The following is a 22,436-nucleotide window of genomic DNA, read 5'->3' as shown; positions in this document are numbered from 1 at the left end:
CTATTTTCCTATCACTGTTACTATTTCGAGACGGGCTTTGCACTGCGGTAGGAGGGTTTATAAGCATTTCCACCCACCATTCCACTTCTCTCTCTGCCAAATATTCCCTGAGTTATTTGTTTCCCTATGTCAGTGTTTCCCAGCACTGAACCAAGCCACAGAATTTATGCTGGTAATAAAATTTGTCATGATGCCAATCAAATTGCAAAGAGTGTAATGACCTTTTATTATAGTGCAATCCCTTTCCTAATGACATTTGCTCTGCAAAAAAACTTATTTTGCTTTCAGATGGTTTATTGGGGGCAGCCCATAGCCCTTTGCTACATAAAGAAACAGGGAGAATGTGAACCTAGACAGACCCTTAAAGGAAATGCAAATAGAGAATTCTGAAAGTTCACGATAAGAACTGGAAACACATACACACCTGCTGGTTTATAATGGTGCCATATTTTTTCATAATCTGAGTAAACACAGTGCGTTTTGGGTGAGTTTATTTGTACATTTTGCAGCCTACCTAGTAAAATGACTAGTCATTTTAAAATAAGTCAGTCATAACTTAGGACAGATTTCCCCTGGAAGACTGAATTGTAGAGTCCTTGAAGTCATTATAATGTGTCCATTATTAGTAATGTAAGGAGACTGTGGCTTTCTAAAAAAATCCAGAAAGAATGAAGCCATGGCTGCTTATCAGACAGTGTGAGAGCAAAGCAGAACTGCTGCTTCTGATGAGAAGTAATGCTAGGTCTATGTATAGATACATCAATCCACGGTCTTTATGGAACCTGCTACGCCAGCCCTGCCCATGATATAATCAAGAGCAACTGAATGTAGGATGCAGTGGTCAGGCTAGCAACATGAAAATACATTTTCACTTAACCTGAATGGTTCCAAATCAACCTAACATAGTAGGAATGATGATGATAAATCTCACGCTCTGCCTTGTAACAACTTCACCCTGCACAAGAGCACAGTGTACGCCTGTACTGATATCAAACCTCTATAAAGAGAACCTGTTAAAACACCAGCACTATAAAGTTGGTCCCAGCATTTCAGTGCTATGCTCTAAATGAAATGCTTTCTCCACTCCCCCTCCTGCCTTTGATCAAAGGATGGGTCTTTCTTATGGCTCCTCTCTCCTGGTATGGATTTCCAAGCTGGAGGTGGAGAAGCCCAGTCAGTGTGACACTCCCCTCCTTGGAGCTGTCAGGAGCAATAAAAAATCCTTCCCTTCTCAAACTTCTTCAGCTTGAATCCTGCAGGATTTGCATCAGAGGCAGAATGTCAGAGCAGAACTCTCCAGTTCAAGCGGCTAGCCTTCCCAGGCAGGATATACGAACAAACCCCAGCCACGCTGCCAACCCTGTGTTGCTCACGACCCAAACGGATTCTCGGGACAAGTGGAGCAAAAAAATGGATTTTCTTTTATCAGTGATTGGATTTGCTGTAGATTTGGGCAACGTCTGGAGGTTCCCTTATATCTGTTATCAGAATGGAGGGGGTAAGGACACAACTTTACTTTTTTAATCCTCTTCTAAAGAAAATAAAGTGGCTTTTTATTTTTCAATTTTTAAAAATTTATTATTTCTTTCTTTTGTTTAGTTGGTTCTTACAGCGTTTATTGTGAACCCAGAAAGTTCGGTGAATGACAAAACTTCTGCTGGGATTTGTCTCTCTTTTCTGTTTTACCTGTTCTTATTTTAAATATCTTTCCAGCAATGCTGATCCTCATGAGATTAGAGGTGTGAATTTATGAATATGGGAGGGGAAATGCAATTTTTATGATTAATATACAAGTTTTTAAAAAAGAAAACGGAAAATGTCGAATGGGACCGAAAAGATCAAATCCTGTGTGGTTGTTGTTAACTTTGCAGTCTTCCCAGTTTGTGAAACTGATCACTTGTGATGGCTTACATTTTAAGATCATCATTTCAAATGTCCAAAACATCCTTGCTTTAAGATTACTGTGTAGGATTACAGGGGTAGGGCTAGCACAGTCATGGGCTTGAAAAATAAAGCCAAATAGCTCCTTAAGGAGCTGTCCATGGTACTAGCCTTCAGCACTAAATAAAACAGACTTCAGTAGTTCAACCAATTAATTAAACATTCCAATTATTTCTTCCTGATAGAAATAATTACCTGAAAGTTCAAGACAAACCAGAATCCTGATTTTAGAACAGGTTTTCAGCAACTGATGAGCAAACAAAGTGCTTTAAATAAACAAGAGTAGAAAAATCCTTTTTAAGAAAGTGAAAATGTGGAAATGGTGACTTTGTGCTGTTTGCAGAAGACACAGTGGATTCAATTGCCAAAAGCCATGGGCATTTGGGTATCACACCTTAATGCGTGGCAAATTAAAAGAAAATAATTAATGCCATGCTACACACTGCAGGCTGGATTCTGATCTCAGTTTCAGCCACGTAGATCCAAAATATCTACACTGAAGTCCATGGAGTTATTCTGAATTAACCCCCGTGAAACTGAGGGCAGCCGTTAGCTCCTAGCTAGTCAATTTGGCCTGAGCATATTTTCCTTAAACGTGCCAAATAAATATAAATGTAAAAGCCATTTAATAAAACTGTCAAAACAATCACAGGGTGTCTTAAATAAAGGAAAGAAAGAGGAAATGGCACAAAGAGAGAAGTAGAGAGAGGGCGGGAGAGAGAGAGCACACATCAGATATGACTGGTTTGTCACTTACGCTCCTAATATACATTAATAAAAGTAATTGTGTTTTAACTGGCTTTCCTTCCTCGCAGACATTCTGCTTTTGTCATACAATAGAACTTACAGAACTATTTTCACTCTCATGAAAAGGCCATTTCCTAAGCTCTCCTTCCAAGACCAACCCTCTGCTTTCATAAAAGCCAGTTTCTGGGCTTCTCTCCCTCAAGAAAATTGAGTGTTGTGTAAGTTGTTACAGTTGTGGGCTGCAAGTTACCTGCAAAGTAAGAGGAAACTTTTAAATTCTGTCCACTGTGAACACTTTTCTTTTGTTATTAACATTTACAACACTCCCTGAAAGTAACGAATAGCAATGTCCGCTAGCACCGTCCTGTTTCAGTCAGGAGTTGGCAACCTTTGCTTTCCTTGCAGAGAGGTGCGCAGCATTTGTTCTCTTCCTTGGCAAATGATCAGATTCTATAAAGAGCAGGCTAGAGAGACCGTCAGGAACCAGGTCTCAATCATTCTAGGCCTCTGTTTGCATTTCATGCAACTATTTCTGCTGACCTCCAGTAGGATGCACGTGAATTGCTGCAGCACTACTTGTCGGGGGGTTTACTGCTCCTGGCAGGTTATCAAATACATATTTCAAGCAACAGGCTGGTTAGCCTAGTTTCTAGCTGCTTTAAGAGGTGCTCTGGGGTCCTAGTTGTACATAAAAACATAAGAACATAAGAACGGCCATACTGGGTCAGAGCAAAGGTCCATCTAGCCCAGTATCCTGTCTTCCAACAGCGGCCAATGCCAGGTGCCCCAGAGGAATGAACAGAACAGATAATCATCAAGTGATCCATCCCCTGTCGCCCATTCCCAGCTTCTGGCAAACAGAGGCTAGGGACACCATTGTACACGGGATTGTTTGTGCCTCTCCAATCTACAGCTGTAAAGGGTGGAGTTACAGTCACTGAAAACAGCCAGTCATTAAACAGCATCATCCCCCTTCGAGCTAATGGACACTCTGACAGCACTAGGGCTGAGAGTGCAGCTTTAGTGACTAGTGCTTGAACTCTGCGGTCGGAAATCCTGCTGGGAAAGGGTAACGTGGCTTCTACAAAAGGTGGCCAGTGGCAGCAGGTGCTAGTGTTTGGGTACGGATGCCATTTTGTTCCTGCTCAGTCACCGCAGTTTGCTCATGCTTGAAAGGACACGGTCAGAAGAGCGAGCGTGGTTTTGAAGCATCCTTCCCCAGGTTACCAAGAACGACTCTGCTCAGTGGAGCTGAAAGAAGTGTGGGACTGCCGTGTACTTTGTCAGGGTGCTGGTTGTTTGCTTTGTGCTGTGCACAGCGCGGGCTGGCAGCCTTCCCCTTTACAAACCGTTTCACTTTCCCGTTCTCTTGCCCCTGCCCGACGCCACTGAGTTTTGGAGTCAGGCTTTTGACCCCATGAGGGAATCTATAAGCCCATGCTCCTGTGCACAGAGCTCCAAAAGGGGATGGAGCCAGAGCTCCCCTTCCCCTCTGGACACACTCCTGGGGAGTAATAAGCTGCCTCCTGCACAGGTTCAGCCTTTGCAGGCCTGGGAGCTCTGGGTGGCATTCTGTATCTGCAAGGTACAATGCTTCCCATTGCTTCCCCTGCTCAGCACAGCTCCGCCCTGCCCCTCACTCTGGGCTGTGCTTAAATGGTACGACCCAGCTGAGCCAATAATAACCGAGCTCTATATCCCATCTGCGCCAGTCCCCGCATGGCAATGCCTGTTCTGATGGTAAGTGACGAGTTCAGAACAATTCTTCCATTCTCCTCCCCGTTGAGACCCAGCATCATGGGTTACATCTGCGACCTCAGGTTACCACCGCTATGCTTTACATTACAGGTGTGCTCAGGGTCAGGCCCCATTGTGCTTGGGGCTGTACAGACATCTAGCAAGACACCGTCCCTGTTGCTGGCTGCTGCGGTAGCTCAAGCCCAGCCTGTGGCCCTGAAGTGGGGCGATGGTGGGGATGAATAGCCATGAATTCCCTTGAGATCCAGGTCACTTTCCTTCAGTGCCTTCACTTGCATGGATCTGACACCACTGCCGCCTTTCAGCTGCTGAGCAGGCATCTTCGCCCTTGTCCTCTGGCTTTCTGGGGGTCAGTGTGACCGTGATGTCTTGGAAAATGTGTTTAGTGAGTCCTCGTTTTACAGCCCAGGCCAGAACCAAATTACTATGGTGAGAGGCTGTTCTTGGATTCCCAGCCTGAGTCTGCAGTTGCAGGAGGCTTGGATAGTTTCGAGAAGTACCCAGATTTCTGGATGCTGATGCAAGCAGGAACCCAACACCTTTGCAGGTTCACCCCCGCCTAGTCACGTAACTTCTTGAGCAGAAGGAGTTAAATGTCCCTTGTTCACATTCACAGGAGCTCTGGTGATGCCCACATCTCCCTACATGACCCCTTGCCAGTGGCCATTCATCCAAAGGAAAACCCCACGTGTGCACTGGATAGTATAAAGCAGCCCTTTCCTTGGGTATGGGACTTTCAGAGAGAGGAGCCGTGGGGGGTAAATTAACTAATCCCGATAGGATAATCTGATGAATAGAGAGAGCAGTTCCAGTTAGAAAGAATCCAGTGGGCACAAGTTTAGCCCTAGTAATTACTGCATGGTCATGAATAATGCAAATTACAGCATTAATTATTGAGATCATTGAGTGACGATACATATTCATTGGGATTTTCTCTGTAGAGCCTTTAAAACCTGAAAGGTGCTTAATATCTTATTCTCTCCCTTCTGATCGTCTGCACGGCCCAGTATTACAGACAATCCATCTGTTCCTGGCTAAAAGGGGCCCCTTTATGGACAGGTAATGACACCATCGCACACACACTTCAGAACATCCAACCACTCATAAAAGCCAGTGCGTTACCACAGCTCGTAGGGAGAAAACGTTGATTCATTGGCTCCGTTACACACACGCATGTACCCAGATAGTGTTGTCGAGAATTTGCAGTATGTCTCACAGACACTGAGCCCACTCAGTAAACGATCTCTCATCTACATTCCCACACATTGCATGGAGGACGGGCCCAATTCACCTTTAGTGTAACTCCACCAACATCAACTCCCCGGGGAGCTGGGGGATCGGTACGTACCTACCTGTTTGCAGGCGGGTCTGCTACATAAAGGGGTCCCTTGTTGTCAGCACTGGGATGCTGATGTGGGCTGTGTAGGAAGAGGTCTCTTCCAGTGCTTCCATGAGGGGTGCAGAGCCCTTGTGCACCCAGTTCTGTATCATTGGGGTAGCAGGAAAGCCACAGCTGCAACTTGGGGGTGAAATCCTGGCTCTGCTGAAGTCAATGGGAAAACCCCCACGGACTTCAGTAGGGCCAGGATTTGAGCTCAGGTGCCCACCCCGTGCTCAGAGAGGGGCAGGATCGGGACTCAGTCCTGGAGCCCAGACATGCTGTTTCAAATAGATATTCCCAACCCATCTGGCTGGCTTGTGAGTCTGCCTTTGCTGCTCTGGATGCCATGATGTTCTGTGGTGGTTTTGCCTCTCTCGCTGCAGGGGCCTTTCTCATTCCTTACACGCTGATGGCCATCTTTGGAGGAGTACCTCTCTTCTACATGGAGCTGGCCCTGGGCCAGTTTCACAGGACAGGAGCTATCTCCATCTGGAAACGCATCTGTCCCATCTTTAAAGGTAAGACACCCTGCCCCCACCCTGGAAACTCAACGTTCACTTAGCATTAACGGGCTGTGTCCTCTGCTTTGCCAAACGGAGAGAAATGAAGGTAAATTAGAGTCCTGCTGCAGATAGGTACGTTGTCACCCCCTGCGAGATGCATTTGCAGTAATATTTATAGCTCACAGACAACACCTCTTCCATGTCTCAACTGCCCCTCCCTCCCTGCACACAGAGCCTTGCAGCACATGGCCGTCCAAGCTCCCCAGCTCCCGGGACCCCTTCCCCTTCTCATTTCCCTTCCCACAACCTCTTCCGCTGCTCCTCTTAAAGCAGCAGTGTCCAAAATATGGAAAACCACAGAAATAAGTAGCTGTCACAATAGGGCAAATTCATCCCAGATGTAACTCCATTAACTGGCCTGACACAACTAACGCTACTAGCAGCGCATGGGAATAAAGCCCCCATCCCTGGAATCCGGTGCTCTGTGTACAGCTCTCACTCAGTCCCATGGAGTTATGCAGGGATGCCATGACTGATGTGGAAGAGAACCAATGCGCATGGACTGCCTGGCTCCCAGGGATCCCATGATGTGCTCCTCTAAAGACCTCGCCCTTCTCTCCACACAGGCATTGGCTTTGCTATTTGCATCATCGCCCTGTACGTCTCCTTCTACTACAACACCATCATCGCCTGGGCCCTGTACTATTTCTACTCCTCCTTCACTGGTACCCTGCCCTGGACCAGCTGTGACAATCCCTGGAACACCCCCAACTGCACCAACTACTTTGGAAAGAGCAACGTGACTTGGACCACCTTCTCCAAGTCGCCAGCGGAAGAGTTTTATACGTAAGTACATGTAAGTGGATTACGTGACTGGGCTAGGGGGAAATCTCTCGCTCGTTGGCATCCAATCACCACAGCGCCTCAGCACGAGGGCCTGCTATGCAGAGTAGCAGAAGGAATGATCCTTGGCATTTCCATTTCAGGCACACACATAATAACACTGCTTTACATTTTCATTTGGGACTCTCAGCAAGATTTACAAACATGGCTCCCACTGCTCCATGCGGTGGGTAAGTAGTATTACCCGCATTTCACATACAGGGAAACTGAGGCATAGACCAGTTACGTGATTTGCCAACCTGAGGCCCTTATACATAGTGAGCCAGGGACTGGGTGAAGAGTAGCATGTAGGAGTCCCAGTGCTCAGGTTTCAGCCTTACCCTCTCAACCATAGTTCTTACAGGTGAGTCACAGCTCAGCAATGTTCCTTCTGGGGAAGGGCATTCTGGACTGTGCATGCCAGGGGCAGGGTGTCAGATCTGGCCATTACATCAGCCTCCCAGCGGACAATGGCTCAGCACTCCCCCTCTTTCTTGTATTAGTGACTAAGCCGCCGGGGTTTTTTTGCCACAGGAGGAAGGTCCTTGAGATTCAGAAATCCAGTGGCCTGTATGACGTCGGCGGGATCCGCTGGCAGCTTCTCCTCTGCCTTTTTCTCATCTTCACGATTGTTTACTTCAGCCTGTGGAAAGGAGTGAAAACCTCAGGGAAGGTAAGGAGGGCTCCCACACCTGTTCTTCCTGTCAGCGTCCGAATGAGTAATAGCTTCATATTCCCAATGCAGAGGCATCATACGGCTAACGCAGAGCCTGGTGCATTAACCCTCAGGGCCTGCCGTGTAGACGCACACCCCTAGCGCTCTGCATCTCACAAGCAAGCACCTCAGCAGAGGAGCCTGGTACAGCGCATTCACTGTGCTTGTGATCTGTTGTAGTGGATGGGACTCCCTGGCAGAGCGGGGATTGCACATGGCCGGAGGTCTGCTGCCCAAGGATTGTTCACCCATGAAATCTGGGCGTCATTTCAACAATAAACACACGTGAGAACTCTGGCGTCTGCTCCCTGGCAATTTGCAAATAAAGGAAAAAAGGCAAAATTTATCCAATAGATTGTAACTCATATTTGCTCTGCCGTCCTGGGACAGTCCATAAGAAATGCAGGTGGTTTTCTCCTGCAGTCTGTCTGCCTCATGTTCTCACTGCTCCAAAGCTTCCGACAATGTTACTCACTCCAGTCCAGTGCTAAATACAGTCCCTTTCAACAATTGAAGGTGCCCTTGAAACTGGGCACCCCTTGCTTGCCAGCCACAACGGCGGGGTTCTCTCTGTATGCTGTACTACAGTCTGCAGAAGAAAAAATGGGAAGCAGAAGGAAAAAACATACCTCCTTGCCTGATTTCCAGCAGTGCTGAGTAGAGTTGTGCAAATAATTGATATTTTGGTTCAATGGCAAGTAAAAAAAAAAATTTCACTCCAACCCCAAAACGAAATTTTTTTAATTTTTCAGTGAATCAAAAAGTTGGAAAAAAAATCATGTGGGGTTGAATGAAATGTTTTGTTTTGATTTCAAGCATTTAAGGTTTTGTTTTAATTTTTAAAAAACAAAATTGAAGGGACTGTCAAAACAAAAAGTAATTTTGAATTGAAAAATTGAAACATTTTGACTTGCTCAGAAGCTGTGTCTGTTTTTTAACTGAAACAATTCAGCCAGACCGACACAAATTCCCCACACATTTCGGTGTTGCCAAATCTGCATTTTTCACTGACACAAGATTTGGCGGAAGGTTTTGGCCCGCTTGTGCGGTGTGCCCACTTGGAGTCAGTGGGGGATCAGCACAAATCAGGCCTCCAGATAAGCACATAGCGTAGAATGTTGTTGTTAGGATCAATTAGGGCAACCTCTGTTCCGACTGTCCTATCTGAATGATCAGTGCATGCACAGTCCCCGAGCAGCAAATTTCCCCCACCGACTCCCAGGTCAGACCTGGGAATGCACAGATGTAAGATCTCAGTCTTGCAAAGACAAAATGAGGTCATCTAGCTATTTCCCTACCAAAGGTGTTACCAAGTCCCCCCACAAGCTGTATCTATCATCCTTTCTCAGCAGCACAGCATCACCTGGGAGGCATGAAATTCTTTCCTACATTTGCCAGAGGCAATGAGCGAACCCATTCTAAGCTGACCACACTACTGATCAGCGAGCCAGGGGCAGACTCCAATGTCACTGAGGTTTGGAGAGTCATTTTCTGACCCCGCAGCTGAGCGATCATTCCAAACAGTGGCCACTAAAACTGAATTCCATTCGTCTCTCTCACCAGCTCAGACACAAAGAAGGGAGGCCGTTTGACACAGAGTGTCGGTGACGACCCTGCAAATATCTGCATTAATTCTTTGCTGGATGTGACTTAGAGGAGTGGCCGGCGTCTGTCTCTCCTGTCACTGAAACCCTTGTCCGGTCTCTCCTTTCAGGTGGTGTGGGTGACAGCTACGCTGCCTTACATCGTCCTCCTCATACTGCTGGTTCGGGGAGCTACTCTGCCAGGGGCTTGGAGAGGGATCGTCTTCTATCTTAGACCCGACTGGGAGAAACTCATGAGCACTGCTGTAAGTTACACCCAGCAGATCCCCAGCCCAGGCTCTGACCTGCTAAGGAGCACTCCTTGCCACTGGGGGTTTGTTGTATTTAGCGATGTATACAGGAGCCACCCGAGAGCCTGGAAGATGCTGAGACAGGTTCAATGCTCCGTTTCGTTTTTATATTTTAAACCATTTATGTGACGTCAGAGCTGGCTTGACAGCCCTGGAGACATCAGGCCTCTGCCTGTCTATCCCAGGACAGGTATAGCATGGACAGATACAGGTAAACTCCACACATGCCAGCCCAAACTCAACACTCTTGGCTACATGAGGGACAATCAGAGGTGTAGGATCTCTGCCAGCACCAGCCAGACTGGAGGCTATTGTGTTGACTGGGCACAGGCCTTCTTCTGCCACGTTGCCTCGCCCTGCTCTGAGTGTGACATAATGGTAACGGCGCCCCTCCGCTGCTGGAGCTACAGGCTGGGGCTACGTCATGGGGGGCCTTTAAGAACATAAGAACGGCCACACTGGGTCAGACCAATGACCCATCTAGCTCAGTATCCTGTCTTCCGACAGTGGCTGGTTCCAGGTCCTTCAGAATGGGGCAATTACCAAATGATCCGCCCCTTGTCATCCAGTCCCAGCTTCTGGAAGTCAGAGATTTAGGGACACCCATGGCATGGGGTTGCGTCCCTGACCATCTTGGTTAATAGCCATTGAGGGATCTATCCTCCATGAACTTATCTAATTCTTTTTTGAACCCAGTTCTACTTCTGACCTTCACAACATCCGCTGGCAAAGAGTTCCACAGCTTGACTGTGCGTTGTGTCAAGAAGTACTTCCTTTTGTTTGTTTTAACCCTGCTGCCTACTAATTTCATTGGGTGACCCCTGGTTCTTGTGTTATGTGCAGGGGTAAATAACACGTCCCTAGTCACTTTCCCCACACCAGTCATGATTTTATAGACCTCAATCATATCCTCCCTTAGTCGTCTCTTTTGTAGACTGAACAGTCCCAGTCTAAAGGCAAGGACAAAGACTTGTAAGCAATGCAGTAGAGAAGGGGGGACTCAGAGGGAGGGGCTGATGTGATCAGAGCAACCAATCAGGGAGATGATGCTAGCAGCAGCGTTAAATGTGCTTAATGTGACATTAATTGCACCTGCTGGATCTCCCATCCTCCCACATGATGGTACATCTGCTGTATCCACCTCAGCAAGCAACTGCCTTTAAATGCCACCCCAACCCCCCCCCCCCAGCTGCCAGTGCTTGTGGATTCATTTGGCAGAGACTCCCAGCGCAGATCTGCGAACCAGAGAGTAATAGGTTCATTATTCCTTCAGAAAATAGAGGCGCACTGGATAAGCTCTTGGAAATGTAAATCTTTAATTGAATCACCCATCCCATTTGCCGTCGAGTGTTATTTATGCTGTGTTTTCGCCCCATCTTTGTCAAGCGGGCCTGACAATAGACTTCCTGTCTGTAATTACTGCAGAGCTGCACTTGAGAATTTTCATTAAAGGTAATCAGCGATATACTTTCCAATTAAAACCTTTCATAACAGATACACGGCCAATCAGGCTGCAGCCGTCACTTCTTCCAGGAACTGTGAGCCAAGCCCCAGTGTAGCTGGGTGCCAGGAGAGGCTTCGGGTGCGCTGCAGTTTCACATCTTCATCCCTTCTCTCATCCTGATTTCTCTGCTTAGACTGCAGCTGAATTAGGTGTCACTGCTCAAGTTCTCTGCTGCTAAATTACCCGTGGAAGGACACCTGCTTCCCTTCACCCTAGAAGATCCGTCTCCCCAACTCCTCCCTGTGTCTGGGGTGTCCTTCCAGGAGGAATTGGGGAGCAAGGGCAAGCAAGGGAACCACATCCAAGGAAGAGTAGTCAGGGAAATATATTTAAATAGGGGTCACCAATGTGACACACAACCCCAGGGCTTGTCTGCCCTGGGACCTCACATTGTGTTAAAGCCGGTCCCTGAGCTGCGTGGGATCTATTACATTTACACACGGAACACCCGTCGGCACTGCGAGAGTGGTGCAGAGGGGCCACAGTATAAACAAGAATCTAGCATGGAGCGTTCAGCATTGGAGCAGCTGCTTGGTCCCTGGGGTTAACCACGACCTGCTGACATGATACCCTGGCTATACTCAGTTGCGCGTAATACCATGTTAGTTACCACCACTCCTCTGGGCCACACTCCAGAGTGATGTAATTGCCCAGCGCAGACGGGCCCAGTGAAGAGCAGACACACATATAAGGCACAGTGCCACAGGCAGCCTGGCCAACCTGGGATTTTTTTCTGCGCTTTCAAAATGAGGCAAAAGGCACATTTCAGAAACAGACGGTTAGAGCTGCACTCCGTTACACACGGCCTGGGGGTCAGAGAGAACGCAAAGGGAGCTGACCTATTTGTGGTGCCCACATTCACATCCCATGCCGCTGTCTCCCTGAGAGCGGGAGGTGGCCTGTGTGTGTTTGGGAGATGGGCTTCCTGGCCGGGTCACAGCCCCTGGGATCCACCCGTTCTCCTGCCTCTAACCCAGCGTCTCTGCTTGTTTGGCCAGGTTTGGGTTGATGCTGCTGCTCAGATCTTTTTCTCCTTGGGCCCTGGATTTGGTGTTCTTCTCGCACTCGCCAGTTACAACCATTTCAACAATAACTGTTACCGGTAAGAAACCGCGGACTCTGCCCTGGCAGACTAGCCAGCAGCAGGGATGTGAGCCGAGCCTCCCATGTGCAGCAGAACACACAGAAAACTCACCCACATCTCTGCACAGGCTAGCACGGGGCAGGCTCCCTCCCACGGGCCTGCCACTTGTCCCCCCTTCTTGCCTGCAGGTGAGAATTCTAGTCCTTGGGCTCCTCACTGCCTCCGGTGCAAATGGAAGAGCCAGAGGAGCAAGCTCTTAGAACGGGGTTCCCAGTTCATCTCTGCCGGGTACAAAGGTGCAGGTGCAAGTTTTGAAGGCACAAATTGCCCCTGCAGAAGGGCGGCTGGGCCTCTGCCTGAGCAAAAATACCCCTGAAAGTGCCAGGCCTATGTGATCAGGCAGTGCGCCCCGAGCCACATCTGGCAGGACAGTGAGCCCAAGCAGTGGGATGGGAGCCTCTGCCAAGGGCCTCCAGCTTCCCTCTTGCTCCCATGCACTGGGGGGGAGGGTATCAGCAGCCACTGCTCTGCTGCCTGGGAATGCTGCTTCTAAGCAGTCAGGCACCTTCCAGTGGATTCCCAGAGGGCACTGGGGGCTTTCATGGGATTGCTCAGCTGGGTGGGTCTTAGAACTGTCTCTGCCCTCCAGAAAGAACCAGTTTCTACGCTGTTTCTGCACATATCGGTCACACCCCCAACAGGCAGGGTCAGCTCCCCAAATTATTCAGTGCTCTCATCCCAGCACCAGGGGAGACAATGCTGTCACCTGGACAGAGGGCTGCCTCAAACCAATTGTCACTGCAGGATCCAAACTCCCCGATGTGCAATCTATGGGAACCTCCCTGAGAGAGGAGCGGCCAGGCACTTCGGAGCGCTAATCCCAACTCTGACAGTGTAAAGCCTACTCCGTTCTGCACAGAGCAGGGGCAGCCCTCTGGCTCCTGGCTGGTTGACAGTGTCCCAGAGATTGGACTCCCCAGGTACAATCCAAATCCCAGCACTTACCCCTGTGGGTGCCCTACCCCAGGGTGGGTGCTTAAGGAAATTCTGTCCGGCTCTTTGTTCATTCCTAAGCAAGCAGAGTTGTCCTTCCCAAACATGAATCCTGCCTCCAGAGCTGGAAGCAGCAGCGGTCCTGGCCACTCAGGTGCATGGGAATGAATCCCTCTTGTGCCTCATGATGTGAGCAAACTAAACCTCACTTTTACAGCTCTTACTCTTTATGGTTTCTTTGGGGAGGGGGATAAGGGGAAGGCTTTGGGCCTCTAGGTACTGGGGCTAGAAATGCAAATGCAAAAACAGTTTTTGAAATACCTTGCACTTCTAGTCACCCGCTCCCGTTCTGCCTTCCAGAGACGCCATAGTCACCAGCGCGGTGAACTGTCTGACCAGCTTCCTGTCAGGGTTTGTCATTTTCACAGTGCTGGGCTACATGGCTGAAATGAGAGACGTGGAGGTGGAAGATGTAGCAAAAGATAAAGGTTTGCCTCCCTTACACCTGTTAGCCTTGGAATAGCCCCTTCCCCTTAGCCCTGGCCAGCTCTGGATATCAGCAAGCTGCCTGTCTGGAGCCATGCATTAGGGACTGGGGGGTGAAACAACGTCCTGAGCATCAAGATCTGAGTTATGTCCCTTGCTTTGCTGTATGACCCTGGGCAAGTCACTTCCCCTTTCTGTGCCTCAAATGTCCCCATCTATCGTAAGGAAAGACAATTCTCACCGACCTCACAGGGCTTAAATGATATGTGTCAGTACAGTGATCACTGCATGAACGTTTAGATTCCAGACCACGACTCAGGTTGGAGCTTTCCTAGAAGTGTCAAAGTGCTGGAGTCACACGGCTGCAAGTGGGGACAGAATATGATCCTCTGCAAGCTAACAAACGTGGGGTGAAGTTAGGGAGCTACTGTGTGTGGTGCCCACTATTGGTGACTAGAGAGACAGTAATGGCCAAAGGTGAAATGATTAGACTAAGCAAGAGCGAGGTCAATTGGGCAGTGGAATAACCTGCCACAGGAGGGGATGGAATGCCTGGCAATCCGGGAAGGGAAATCCCAGACTGGTAACCCCTGGCAGGGTTGAGTAAGGGCAAGATTTTCACAGACATTTATCTGCCCCTCATGCCTTTGAAAATCTCCACCTAAATGTTTTTCCGGCATGGGAAGAAAATCATCATAAGCAGAAGGCAGAGGCCCTGGGACTTTCATAACACAGACTATTTTCATAGCAACCGGATGGAAGGAAATAACCTGATGTTCCCTTCTAGGTCCGAGTCTCCTTTTTATCACCTACCCTGAGGCCATCGCAAATATGGTGGGCTCTACCTTCTTCGCCATCATATTCTTCCTCATGATGATCACTCTGGGGCTGGACAGCACGGTAGGTACTTTGATTTCCCTATGGGGCGAGAGCAAAATGATCCAAGAAAGTCATGATTGTACGTTCCAGGCCCCTCGCTCCCAGAAGGGTTACTTTGGGGTGGGACTTTTGGTCATTGCTATATATCATTCAAAATTGGGGGGTGCACAGGTGGGGGGGGGGCAGGAACAGTAACAAAGAATATGCCATCTGTACCTCTCTAAATATGACCCAGGTATGGATGAACTCAACATGTCTTTGATTCCTCTCTGTTCAGTAAGGGCCTGATCCTGCTTCCCCCAAAGTCCATGTGAGTAGAATATTGGCTTCAAAAGAACTAGGACTGGGTCTTGAGCAATACTTCCGGCAAGCTGTGGGAGCAACGCGTGCTCAGCATGTCTCAGGATCAGGCCCTATTCCTATTTGGTGTTACTTGGCCTATCAGTGTTCCTTACAAGCCCCCAAGATGCTAGAAGAACTTGAGCTTTGGTAGAGCTGGTTAAGAAAATGGGAACAAACAAAAGTGTAAAAGTTTTCACCAAAATAAAAAATAAAAAGGTTTTCATGTTCTATAAATTTCATTTCATTTGAACATTTATTATAAGATTTCATGATTTTTTTAAAAAATGTGAAAATAAACCCTGGTAAACCACGTTCCCCACAGCTGATAACAACTGCGCAGGAAACTGTAAATCAAACTCTGGGGAGGGGTAAATTTTACTCTCCGTTACGTGGGTGTAAATCACAAAAAAGACCAATGAAGCTAATGAACCAACATACACATTAATGGGATTGCACCAAGAGCAGAATTTCACCCTGTGCTTCATTTTTCTGGCTCACCCAAATGTCTTATCTGGCTGCTTTTGCAGTTTGGAGGCCTGGAAGCGGTGATCACAGCGGTAATGGACGAATACCCTCACATCCTAGCAAAGAGAAGGGAGCTGTTCGTACTTGGCCTCATCACCATATGCTTTCTAGGCTCTCTCACCACCCTTACGCACGTGAGTAAGCCTGAGCCACATTAGATGCTACCTCCTTCCTCTGCAGGCCCAACATCACAGGCTTTGCAAAAAATTCAGCCATGAAAACTGGCTACAGCGAACATAGAGCCCTGTTCAGATCATCTTTTCCAACCAGAATGACTTTGCATTTGTCAACATTGAATTTCATCTGCAACTGCACCACCCATTCACCTGGCTTGGGAAGGTCTCTCTGGAGTTCTTCACAACCTTCTCCACCCTCAACTGGCTTGGTTAATTTTGAGTCACTTGCAAATTTTGCTGCCTTGCTTTCTATGCCATGTCTCAGATCATTAATAAATATACTAAACAACAGTCCTAGCCCAAACCTGAGGGAACCGCTATGGGTCATTTATTGCTATTGGTTTTGTTCATGTCTCTTAGCCAGTTCATAACACAGCTGTACCCCTCACCCCAAAACTAATTAGTTTCCTTGAGTGTGGGACTTAGTCAAAGGCTTTGAGAAAGTCCAAATAAGCTTGATCAGCTGGCTCTCCATTATCAGCTATTTTGCTGACACATTTAAAACATTCTAGTCATTTGAAGTGTCCTTGTTTTCCTTTTCAGAGCCCATCCTGCTTTGTTGGTATGTTCCTGTTACGTGGGGGGCGGAGGTGTAACAGAACTCTTCTCTCCCTTGTTTTACTTCTAGCGCCTCTTAACTTGTCCCAGCAGACTCCCTTTATACTGACTCCCTCAATCAGCCAGCTCCATGACTCGCACCTGAGCCCATACCTAGAGGGAGAGAAAAAAGTCTCCTTCATTTTCTTCTTAACCCCTTCACGCCCAAGCACCACATGGGGCTTGTAGGTGTCAGTGTGAATGGAATGCTTGAGAAAACTAGTGCAACGGAAGTGGCTAAAGTCAGGGCCGGCTCCAGGGTTTTTGCCGCGCCAAGCGGCGCAAAAAAAACAACAACAACAACAACAACAAAAAAGCCATGATCGCGATCTGCGGCGGAAGGTCCTTCGCTCCGAGCGGGAGTGAGGGACCGTCCGCCGAATTGCCGCCGAATAGCTGGACGTGCCGCCCCTCTCCGGAGTGGCCGCCCCAAGCACCTGCTTGGCAAGCTGGTGCCTGGAGCCGGCCCTGGCTAAAGTTCAGCATTGCACTTCCCACATAAGAGCCACTACAATCACAGCCTGCTTGTGTTTGTCATTCCAGGGTGGAGCATATGTTGTCAAACTGCTGGAGGAATTTGGTGCCGGCTGCTCAATTCTGGCGGTGGTGTTACTGGAAGCAATAGCTGTGTCGTGGTTTTATGGTAAGGAGAAAAAAAATCCATCTCCACAACTAGGCTTATATTATGCACCAGAATAACCTATGGTCATGATCCTGCAAAGACTTACACACGTGATTTACTTTATGCACATAAGTTCCAGTGACTTCAATGGACTCCTCATGTATAAATATTTATATGTGCATGAATCGTTCAATGGCTGGGGCCAACAATGGCCACCTACATGTGCAGCAGTTCCCAGCACTTTCATGAAACTCTTTCTAAATAAGTCCTCTGCTCTGCATGTGCTGCCTGATTCTTCCCTGCTGTGACAGTGACACCATGTCTGTGATTTTCCTGCCCCCCGTACAGGAATTCAGAGGTTCTGTAATGATGTCAAAGCCATGCTGGGCTTCACCCCAGGGATATTCTGGACGGTCTGCTGGGTTGCCATCAGCCCTGCCTTTTTAGCGGTGAGTATATTTGTCCCAAGCAAAATATTAAGTTTACAACTTTCCTTTAACCTTCTATCAAGCAAGTCCCTCTCTGGCTTGCTGGAACTCTGGCATGCAGCCTGACTGAGGCTGTGACGCATAGATGCCCATGCACAGTTTCCTGTCCAGTTCATGGTGACAGAGAAAACCACTTGGATGTGTCAGGGAGAAGGGCTGCTTATGGAAAGTCTCCTCTTTGTTTGTGGTAGCAAGAAATCAATAGGAAACTCTTAAGTTGAAAAGGGAGCATAACATGCTGTCTGTACTCACTGAGACTGCGTATTTGTCAAAGAAAAAGCCATACAATATATGCTCAGGCTCATAAGAGTCTATGTACCATGGGCCAAGCTCACAGCTGGCAGCTGCAATTCAGTTAAAGTCAACACAGTCATGCCTGCTTACACCAGCAATGAATTTGGCCCTATCATGTCCCCCTTATGAAATAAAGCTGTTGACACTATAGACTACAATGTACTGTGGCTTAACCTGCCAAGTTTGCTATTTTAAATGCAACTCTAGTGCTATGCTTTGTACTGGATCCATCACCTTTGAAGTGCTAACCTTTCACTGGACTTCAAAGAATGCCCCATCTGTAAAACGAGGAGGATATTCATATTACCTACTTTGCACAGGGAGAGGGATTGTGAGGATTAATTAATGTTTTAAGCACTTAGAGATTCTAGGTTGTCATCAAGGCAGAAGGAAAATGATTTAGTTATACCAATCAGACATGTGACTGGAGTGCAGTTTTCTTCATCTGATGAAAACCCCACAAACAAACTGGATCAGTGTTAGGAATATAATTCTGGGAAATGTCAGTTTAAGATCCAGATTGGCCTTTAAAGATTAGAATACAAATAGAAGAGAAATAAGAGCATTAAATTAGGCTGCATAATAAAGTTATATTTACAGTGGGATTGGTGAGATGTTGTACATTGATTTGATTTAATTGGAGAGCTAGTTCAAGGTGATGCTAGTATAATCATGAACAAATAATTCCATGAGGAAAAAACCTAGTGATGCTGTTTTAAATGGCTTTTTATCACATTGTGCTCTACCGCCACAGTAGCTTTCTAAATTCTCCCAAACATTACTGCCCCTCCATTCTGCATTTTATTTTCCTTTTTTGCCCTTGGAAGTGTTAAACAAACTCCTAGACACTGTGTGTGTGTGTGTGTGTGTGTGTGTGTGTGTGTGTGTGTGTGTGTGTGTGTGTGTGTGTGTGTGTGTGTGTGTGTGTGTGTGTGTGTGTGTGTGTGTGTGTGTGTGTGTGTGTGTGTGTGTGTGTGTGAGAGAGAGAGAGAGAGAGAGAGAGTTTGCAGTGAATGTTCTGATGGTGCCATTAATACAGCAGTATCTGTTCACATTATAAGTAGCAAAGTATCACACTGAAATCACGGCTTCTCCTCCAGCAGCAAATACTAACGAACTAGAATTTCTAAATTCAATCCCAGGCCATTCCCCTTTAATAGGAGACACTGACAGTCTGCAGAGCACCCGAGTTGTAGTTGCTGAGCTCCCACCAGGCTGCATGAAGCTTGTGTACAAAATGCCACCCATCTATTAACATTCCTGGGGGAGTGGCACAGGGGACGGATACTGAAATGCAGGCCCCATAAAGGGACACTCCCGGGGCAGCCTGAATGGGATACATCTGGCCTCAGTCAAGTTCCCGGTGGACAGACGGCCACATCACAAAACCAGCCTCACAGCTGGCACCTTTACTGGCAGTGCAGGCAGAGAGGCCATTGGCTGAATTGACCCTGGAGACTGAACTCTTCTTAGATCAGGGATGAGGCACATGGGTGGGGCAGAATGAGGAAGCTGGCACTGCTGCTGCCTGGGCTGGAGCAGTTCTGGGGAGAAAGACAGTGAGTCCGTCTCCAGGATGGTCAGCACAGGACCTTCCCTAGCGCTAAACTCACTTGCAAATGTACCTAAAAGAAGACATTAAACTCATAAAGCTGAGGGCTAAATGATCCACCCTAACTGATCCCCTGGGAATTCAATGAGGTTACACCAGGGATGAATGTAGTACCCCCGTGTGCTGGAGGAGCTGGCACAGCACCTTGCACTGCAGAAGGTCCCATGACTTGCTGGTGGAGGGGTGGGGGAGTCCCAGCTGGCCTGAAAGGAGTCTGCCTAACCACTGGCCTCTTTAGCCTTTCATTGTACAGACAATTTGTCACGCCATGTGATGCAGTGCAGTGGCACATGTCACAGGAGGAGCTTTGTCCTCTTCTGACATTTCCCTAATTAACCAGTTCCCTCTTCACAAGAGACACCAGGCCAGATTCATCCCTGGTGTGAATCCACTGAAACTGGCTGAGGGGTGGTTGTGGAGCATGTGACTTGACGCGCTGTTCCGTGAATGTGCTCGCCTGACATTGGTTGTGTTATCTGTTCACAGTTTATAATAGTCAGCTCTCTCCTGGACCAGCCACCGCTCATGCTGTTTGACTATCGCTACCCCGAGTGGAGTATCTCAGTGGGGTACCTCATAGGAGCATCGTCCTTCATCTGTATCCCTTTCTACATGGTGTACAAGCTGGTCTGGACTCCTGGATCCCTTAAGCAGGTCAGGAAGAGCTGAGTGTCACGCGTCACAATCCTGGGTGGGCCAGATATTGTGGGAGCCAGCGTTTGGTGCAGCACATTTTGAAAGACTTGAAAGGGATCAAGTCTTCAACAAGCCGGCAGGGTCTGGAAGCTCTGTAGAAAAGTTCTCCTCATCCCCTAGTGACTGTGTTCATGTGGCAATTAAATCATGACAGATGAACTGGTTTTAAACTGGCCCAGGCTAGCACTGTTGGCCTGCCCAGCCTAGGCCAGCAACAGTCATTTTAAAGCCTTTCTCGAGGCCTGGCTAGGGGACCATGGCGCCACGTCTGGAATATGGCTCTAATGGTTATCCCTAGTCTACAATGGCCAGAACTCCTCCCTGGCGTACCCCATTGACTTTAACTTGGCCCACTGGGTTTATATTGCATTAGCCTGAATCTTTCTAAAACCATGAGGACAAGCAGTTCCTCTCACAGGCTTCAATCCCACATCACACTGTAGTGACCAATCTGAGAGCAGCCCAGTAGGTTCCAAAGTCCCTCACTCCTCCTCAGCTGAGGGAAAGACCCCATCTCCCATCCAGAGGGCTCCCGCACCCCACGCACAATTACATCAGGGACCGTCCTGCCCGAAGAGAGGCATGTCAGCATTAACCTGAGAGCACAATGCACCTGCTGAGCTGTCGTGCCATCATTTCTGATTGGCTTAAACTGCACCAGGCACCATGGTGCCATCAACCACGTGAGAATCACAAGGATGTGCCCAGGCTTCTGGCATTTCAATGGCATGTGAGAGAGGCAGAAAATCTGCCCAGCTTTTGTCCCAATTTGGCACCACTTACATTAGCCACCAGAGCCGTAGGTAACCCCTGGCTTTTTCTTTGCTTGTATCCTCTAGCGTCTAGCAGTGTGCATTCGACCAGAGAAAGCCATACGAGACCAGCAAGCGGATTCAGTATGTATGTCATCAGTGCCATAGTCCTACGGAGCACACAAAGGGACATTAGACTGCTGTTCGGCTTTACTGCTACTTACCAAACCAACTAAGAGACAGGGACGAGAAAAGCTGCCATCACTGTTTAAACTGCTCCCCTGCTTCTCTCCCTAAGAGTTGTACCCACTGGCCAAAGCTCGCCACAGGGTGTGGAGAACACACCTAATCCACCGTCTGTGGGCCACGCCCTCCTGCCGTAGCACCTATACACAAACCGGCATCTCTGTAAAAGCCTGTACTGTCCAGGTCTTAATAATGGCCTCGATCCAATCCCCATTGAAGGCAGTAAGAATCTTTCTGCAATGAGAGCTGGATTGGCCCTTAAATGTGTCTGAGGTATAAATAAAATTTTAGTCTGAGTGGAAGCCTGATTGTTATAGAAACACAGAGACGTAGGACAGGACGGGACCTCGAGAGGTCATCTAGTCACCCTCCCATGCTAGTTTGGCAACAACATTTATGAAGTGGGTTGTGCTCCCAACTCCCCTATGACTATACCAGTGTTAAGCCCCAAAGTTGCTTCTTCTTCCATACCTGCACCGCCTGCTTAAATGTTAGTTACGCCATTGCAGACGTGCTTCAGCTTCAGCTGAGGGCACAAACAGACCCAACAGAACCGCTGCCTTTGGAAGCACAACGATTCCCAGTACCCAGACTTCCGCCTCCTTGTCTCTGTTACAGCGCATTGGAGCATTCCACAAAGTGGAGCGGCTTGGATTGCCATGCCTGGATGTCCCTGTAGCCATGGGGAGAACCACTGGTTGGAACTCTATCCTGTGTCATATTTAAACCTAAATCCACTTCCCTCCCATCACTCTTCAGGATTTCCCCAGCTGGGTTTCTTGTTATCAAGGAGATCTGGTTTAGAGAAAGGGGTTGCCCCTCCTCCTCAGTAGCCCTTCCTCCTCCCTCCTGCAGTGGGGTTCGGCTGCTACTTCATTAACATTGCGCCATGACCTGGCTGCTAGATCAGGCAGGTGCAGAAAGTGGACTGCAGAGGAGGAACCTGTTCTTCACACACATGTAGGGGGAAAGAACAGCCAGGTGGGGAGAGTAAATGGATGTGTGTGTACATAGTCTTTTTTTTTTTTTTTGCAATATTCGGAGCCAAATTCAACTGGCAAACAGCATGGTAAGTTCCATATTAGATATAACTTGTCCAGAAAATAATGGTAAGGCATAGAGGAATGTAACTTGTATCAACGTGTAGCTAGGTGTGCAAAACTAGAGCAACTGACATGCTGAAGGAGCCCAGGAGTGTGGTGTATCATAGGAGAAACAACTCCTAGGAAAGCATAAGACAAAGAGAGCGCTTGATGGTGATCACAGTTACCCTTTGTACATCCAGAGTAATTCCACTGACTTCAGTCATACTGCTCTAG

The 22,436-nt window shown here is 48.0% G+C and overlaps 1 protein-coding gene across 1 annotated transcript; it reads left to right on the top strand.

The window, feature by feature from the left end:
* The first annotated feature begins 1,278 nt into the window (after window positions 1–1,278).
* Window positions 1,279–21,843, top strand: LOC135890583 (sodium-dependent serotonin transporter-like). The gene is made up of 14 exons (XM_065417991.1): window positions 1,279–1,498; window positions 6,211–6,345; window positions 6,957–7,176; window positions 7,747–7,885; window positions 9,642–9,776; window positions 12,324–12,427; window positions 13,763–13,890; window positions 14,676–14,788; window positions 15,637–15,768; window positions 16,951–17,050; window positions 17,378–17,478; window positions 19,910–20,077; window positions 20,959–21,015; window positions 21,736–21,843. The coding sequence occupies exons 1-14, from the start codon at window positions 1,279–1,281 to the stop codon at window positions 21,841–21,843; spliced, it is 1,860 nt and encodes a 619-aa protein (XP_065274063.1).
* Window positions 21,844–22,436: the final 593 nt, after the last annotated feature.

This window comes from Emys orbicularis, chromosome 16, assembly GCF_028017835.1.
Source record: "Emys orbicularis isolate rEmyOrb1 chromosome 16, rEmyOrb1.hap1, whole genome shotgun sequence".
NCBI lineage: Eukaryota > Metazoa > Chordata > Testudines > Emydidae > Emys > Emys orbicularis.
Note: the sequence above shows the minus strand (reverse complement) of the source record. Positions and strands in the feature narration are given on the sequence as shown.